This window comes from Nerophis lumbriciformis, linkage group LG14, assembly GCF_033978685.3.
Source record: "Nerophis lumbriciformis linkage group LG14, RoL_Nlum_v2.1, whole genome shotgun sequence".
Classification (NCBI taxonomy): Eukaryota; Metazoa; Chordata; class Actinopteri; order Syngnathiformes; family Syngnathidae; genus Nerophis; species Nerophis lumbriciformis.
This window is the reverse complement of record NC_084561.2, coordinates 35,162,836-35,169,355: the sequence shown is the minus strand read 5'-3', so window position 1 is coordinate 35,169,355 and position 6,520 is coordinate 35,162,836. Positions and strand designations below refer to the sequence as shown.

The following is a 6,520-nucleotide window of genomic DNA, read 5'->3' as shown; positions in this document are numbered from 1 at the left end:
TGAAGAGACAATGTCTCTCAGCAGGCTTGGGAGCGCCTCGGGATCCCCAGGGAAGAGCGTGCGGAAGTGGCTGAGGAGAGGGAAGTTTGGGCTTCCCTGATTGGGCTGCTGCCCCCGCGACCCAAGGCCGGATAAGCAGTAGAAGATGGATGAATGGATTATTACACAGAGAAAGTGTTGTATACACATGTATTACATATCAGTGTCTTAGATTCGTTATTGACACTATGCGTAGAAAGAAGTTTATAGCACACATTATCTGGCCAGGTGGTGGGACAACAGTGCAGTCGGAGTCAGAGGAAGGAGCGAACTCCTCCATGGCATCCAACATAGGACTGCTGAACCACACAGGGTTGGACGGGATGGGAAGGGACTGTTGCACCGGCTGTGTTCCAGCCTTCCAAACATAAAAAAAAAAAGTCACATAGTTAATTTTATGCATACAGAAAGAGAAAGGTTTGTGAGCAAACAATAGCCGGAGACTGTGCCAACGTTTATAAAGGTTTCAGGCAACTCGTTAAGAAGAGACATGCTTAACACACTCCAATAAAACAAACTATGTTTATTGTCTTTTGATGACAGTGACAACCAAATGTCAGCAAAAGTAGGCTTATACGTCAATCAATCAATCAATATTTATATAGCCCTAAATCACAAGTGTCTCAAAGGGCTGCCCGTCGATGTGAATGACTATGAGAAACCAGGGAGAGGACTGCATGGGGGGGGGGGGGGGGGGGGTAGCGTAAGATAAAATAAAAAAGCTGTCTAAAAACATGACAGTTTTTGCCGGTTAATCAGCAACACCTGTCACTCACTGCGCTGTGTTGTCCTTTCTTGTAAGGAGGCCTCATCTTATAAAAATGTTAGTTCATTATACAAATTATATTATCATGGCGACGTCCACCAAGGGGAAGGAGGCGCAGGCTCCACCAGGACGGGCGAGCCACCTGTGACGGCATGAAGATAAGAAATTGTGTCTTAAACACATGCTCATCTACATGTGAAGAGTACCTATAAAGCAGGGGTGTCCAAACTTTTTCCACTGAGGGCTGCACATAAAAAAAATCAAAGCTAGCAGGGGCCATTTTGATAAGTTTTATTTAAAAAACCAATATATGTATAAAAAATATACATTTAGGCTTCCACCCAGGGACCCCAAAGGGTTTTTGTCCAAAAATCTAAAAAATGTGTCATAATTCTGTATTATTTTTGTTATTAGTCAAGTGTCTAAATCTGTAGATCAACATTAGGTCTATCTGTCAATATAACAATTGTTAAAGATTTAAATTGTATGTACTTTTTGTCAAAGAAAACCCTTTTTTTAATGAAAAAAAACAAAATATGCAATATTTGCACCCAATAAAAATTTTAAGTGGGATATTAGAGATTATATAATAATCGGAGCCGTAAAAAGGTCAATAACTCATAACACCATTGATTTTAATTCATTATTATGTTTTGAGCAATGACACTTAAAAACTAATCACACTAAAATTGTAGGGGATCCAAAAGGGCCCTACTCATAAAAGTGTAAAAAGATAAAATGTGTTTTTTTTACCGTTTACTTTTAACACTATAATCTCAAGATCAACTTCAGATCTATCTGTCAATTATAAGTTTTATGGGTTTTTTTTTTTTGTAAGTTCGTTTTAGGCCCTTCTTAAAAAAAAAAAAAAAAGCTAGTTTTTTTTACATGGCAAACACAAAAAATATCTCAAAATATTTAATGTGACGAAATTGGAGCCTTGAATAGGTCAATAATGCATAAGGGCGAAGTTGGTAGAGTGGCCGTGCCAGCAATCGGAGGGTTGCTGGTTACTGGCGTTCAATCCCCACCTTCTACCATCCTAGTCACGTCCGTTGTGTCCTTGGGCAAGACACTTCACCCCTTGCTCCTGATGGCTGCTGGTTAGCGCCTTGCATGGCAGCTCCCGCCATCAGTGTGTGAATGTGTGTGTGGATGTGGAAATACTGTCAAAGCGCTTTGAGTACCTTGAAGGTAGAAAAGCGCTATACAAGTATAACCCATTTATCATTTATCATTTTGATTCATTATTATTTTGTAAAGAAAGAAACAGCCTACATGGCAGCTTGGTGTGATAAGAGTAAACATTGCTACATTTTCTTGTTATATTTCACCTGTTTGCTCTTTAAATACCACTTTAAATGTTTTTTTTTTTTTTTCCAATCATATTTTTGAAATGTGCCGTGGGGCCGTTAAAAAATGACCCGCAAGCCACAAATGGGCCCCCAGGTCGCACTTTGGACACCCTGCTATAAAGCATATGATAAGCTGTTCAAAACTTACGAGCGACGAACTCGGGGACAGGAGGCATGGGGGTCCATGACTGCCGCTTTGCCATCTTCCTCCAAAAAACAGCAGATGCAGTGATGCAGGCCATCTAAACATGAAAAGTGCAGTATTACACTGTTACCGTTGTGATCTACCAAAAAAATTGGCACTTAGTTTATTTTATGTATACAGAATAAGAAAAGTTTCTGAGCAAACCATAGCCAGAAACTGTGGCAACTTTTCAAAAGGTTTCAGCCAACTCGTTAAGAGACATGCTTAACACACTCCAATAAAACAATCACTGGTTTTATTTTGATGTTTGTGACAATATAATCAAAACTAGGCTTATACTTAGCATAAGATAACATCAAAAAGCTGTCAAAAAACATGACTGTTTTAGCTGTTTAATCAGCAACACCTGTCACTCACTCCTCTATTTTGTCCTTTCTTATAAGGAGGCCTCGTCTTATAAAAATGTGCACTGTTAAAGTACATCATAAAGTATAGAGCCATTGGTTATTTCATGATACAAAATGTATCATCATAAATAAAAAAGTAACAAAAACAAAAAACGGCTCTAAAATACAGACAGCGGCCCACAGCAACACATTACCTTTCCCTCCTGTCCAACCCCGGGCCACGTTGGGGGATCCAGGCAGTCCGTCCGACGAGGGGAAGGAGGCGCAGGGGGGTCGGGTGCGAACAGGGTGAGCGCAGCGTCGCACAACAGCTTCACCAGGATGGGCGAGCCACCTGTGTCGCTGAGGTGCACCTGAATAATAGATACAGAACACATTGGCTCCATAAGTGTATCCAACACCACAGAAATCAAATAGGCTGTCATAACAACTGTACAGTGGCTGTACAACTGCTGTACTTACGCCGTCATAACACCACAGCTCCAACCGATTCAGCAGGAAGCTGCTGGTCACAGCCACGAATGGGAGACCTGATCCAGATTTAAGGAAAATCATTATACTTGCATACATTAAATTTGCTGTGAAAGCCACAATTGCGCCAGTGCAAAGATAAAAGCATGAACGTACCCATGCGTGTTGTGACGCGGTGGTGCTCCTGACGCAGCAGATCCTGCAGGCCCACGGGCTTGTTCAGACGCGGGGGGAAGTCCAGAACAAACACCTACATACAGACATTTTAGCACATATATGTCTTAAAATACAATAAAAAGACAGTGGCTGCTGTAAACAGCTGTACAGTAATATACAGCAAAAAGTGAAAACAAACGCACCTTGGGCCAGCGGCTGCGGACGCTGGTCAGGAGCGCGCCGAACTCCACCGCCGCATCGCAGAAGGGCCCACGGCTCAGGTCGTTGCTCGGGGCCAGCACGCAGACGACATCCGGGGTCCACGGGAACTCCAGGCGCCCCACCTCTGTCCTCAGGGCAGCTGCACCTCCACCTGGAACAGACAGAAAAGAAAAAGAGAGAGGTACCTTGGGTAAGGCGACGTCCCCATCCACCAGGCCCCTCAGGTGGGAATCGCCGATGACGAAGACAGTCTGAAACAACAAACACTTAGCTTTAGAACAGACAAAAGAACCATGACTCCTAACAACCAACGCAGTCTTTACGAAAGAGAAGAACTGGTACCTTCTTCTCCGGGTCGAAAGCTGGAGGGACAAACTCAAATGAGGAGTCATTTTCATGAGATTATATTAGTAATATTAGTGATTTGGCCCACTTGTAATGAAAAGAAAAGAAATCGTGTTTTTCATAAGCTATGGATTAGTATTATACAATATGTCTGGATGGGGGTCCTGCTTTGTAAAACATTTGTACCCCTTTCAGAGATAATATTTAGTTTCCCTAAAACATCCTCATGTTGCACAATGAAATGTAAGCATATGAAGTGTGCATTCCTGTAACTTTCTTGAGTAACAGCATTACATGATAAATGTCAATAAATTAACATTAATAATAAATGACAGTAAAATAAGCACACGTATGACTGAGGAGTCATAGTGTAACTTTGTGTGGCGTTTGAGATGTCCGACTATTTGTGTGGCCTTAAACGCACCAGTGTCTTAGTGGTATGCATGTTGGTGACAGATGACAAGTTGCTTTAGGCCAGGTTTGTACGGCAGAAAATGAGTAATTTATCGAGATAGAAGTTTTTTTAACACATGTTTTGGTGTGGCTATGGCCGAATGTAAACAGCATTGATCAATAAAGTGATCGATATAATTCCTGTCTTCGAAGCATGTCGATAGACGTTACAATAATTGAACGCTGTTGACGAACACCGCTAGGGCCGCTTGTTGTCAGTCACTCAGAGTAGCATTGCAAAATTACACAGAATAAATGTGTTTATTTTGTTTAGAATTCAGATGGGTTTGATTTGGTACGCGGCATATATTTGCTGTGCGCAGAGGACGCTTGAGCAGTGCGCAATAGCGCAGGCGCGCACCTTAGAGGGAACGTTGGTTATGACTGTATTTTTTCCCTCACCATTTCAATAAATAAAATAAATCAAACTCACCTTAGCAGGAACTATGTGATGGGAAGTGTGTCCAGTGAGTGTGTCTGTGTGCTTTTTCAGTGAGTGTGTCTGTGTGATTGGTTTATGTATATCTGTTATGTATATGCGTGTGTGTCAATTTTTGTTCTCACAACTCTGAAAGCATTCACCAGAAGCAGTGCACACAACCTGGAATCAGAGAATAGACAGATTCTATTTAACAGCAAAATGTGTATATTTCTATAACCTAGCACTTTCAAAAGGGTTCTAACACAGGCAAACCACATTAAAGAAAGCATCTTATAGCAGCAATAACACTCACATGACTTCAGTACTGCTGCTGAACATCAGCAGCAAATTCTTTTAAATAAAGAATGATCAGAAAGCAGTTCCTGTAAACGCACACGGCATATACGCGACAAAAAAACAGGGACAGGCAATGTTCCCTCTAATTTTGCATGTTAGTGAGCAAACGCACAAACTCCCTGAGCGTTCAGTGGAGCACATGAGTGCAACATCAGACATGCACACTGTGGCCACACCAGCATCACACCTGTCCCAAACTTGACATCATAACAATTAAAATGATTTATTAAAATAATTTTCTGATATAAGTGATTTTGCCTTCATACAATGACAATAACAAAAAAACCATGTTTTTCATGACCTATGTGCTAGTGGCTATGGCTGCGGGTCCGGCCTTTCAAAGAAATTTAACCCCTTTGAGATAACGTAGTTCCTGTAACTTTCTGTCTGTAAAATACATCTTTTTATTAGCATTTATGAAATCTAGTGACAATATTTCATGAATAATATCCTTTCTTAATGAAAGGCAGTAAAATAAGCACACATCTGATTGTGGAGTCGGACTGTTACAACCTGGCATTAACACATTGTGTGGCGTTGGGGATTTCCGACTTTTTGTGTGGCCATAAACGCAGCACTGGCTAAGTGCCATGAGTGAGTGTGTTGGTGCAGAAGAGAGAGCGAGCGACTTCTGTTGAAACGACGAATGATAAAGTCGGTTACGCCTGGTTTGTATGGCAGAAAATAACCAGTTGCTATAGATAAGTTTAACGCATCTTTTTGGTGTGGTTACAAACAGTTTTGCTGAATAAAGTGATTGATGGAATTCCTGTCCGTAAAGTGTCGCGACAGACGATAATGGAACTGTGTCGACAAAGATAGTATTATTCATTGGGGCCACTGTTGTTGTCACTTGTCACTCAGAGTAGCATAGCAAAATCATATAGAAGAAATAGTAATGTGTTTATTTAGTGTAAAGTGCAGTATAAAGAAGTTATACTGTTCGATTACCTCTGTTCATAGTACTGTCACAACACAACTGCCAAAAAAACTGTAGACACCTTGATATTTATTACTTCCTATACTTTATATACCGTATATACTGCTGTACTATTTGATATTGCATTGGTACTGTATGTGACTACTGTACTTTTACTTGTACTGATACTTCGACCATAAGTACTGGGACGTATAGTGCACCTTTTTGTCTTGTAATTATTGTACATCAGAGCAATTCAAATTGTTGTATTGTTTGTATTAGTGTATTAGATTCAGCAACAAGTGTTTGGATCCCACTGTACGCAAAATGTGAAGAGCATGGAAAAAACCTTTCACTGTGGTGTACCCTTTACTGTAGCATAAAAGGTGCAGATGGCCTTAAAATGCCACAACAGTCAGACACCATATGTAAGTAACCAAAATAAAGACTGGACATAAAAAGTA

At 40.8% G+C, this 6,520-nt stretch overlaps 1 protein-coding gene across 1 annotated transcript; it reads right to left on the bottom strand.

The window, feature by feature from the left end:
* Positions 1–805: 805 nt before the first annotated feature.
* On the bottom strand, positions 806–6,098 carry LOC133616857 (uncharacterized). Its single transcript, XM_061976471.2, has 8 exons — positions 6,089–6,098; positions 3,904–3,923; positions 3,543–3,812; positions 3,340–3,433; positions 3,175–3,242; positions 2,907–3,065; positions 2,309–2,402; positions 806–947 (listed from the first exon to the last, which is right to left on the bottom strand). Exons 1-8 carry the CDS (start codon positions 6,096–6,098, stop codon positions 889–891), a joined length of 774 nt encoding a protein of 257 aa, XP_061832455.2. The 3' UTR covers positions 806–888.
* Between the last annotated feature and the right edge of the window lie 422 nt (positions 6,099–6,520).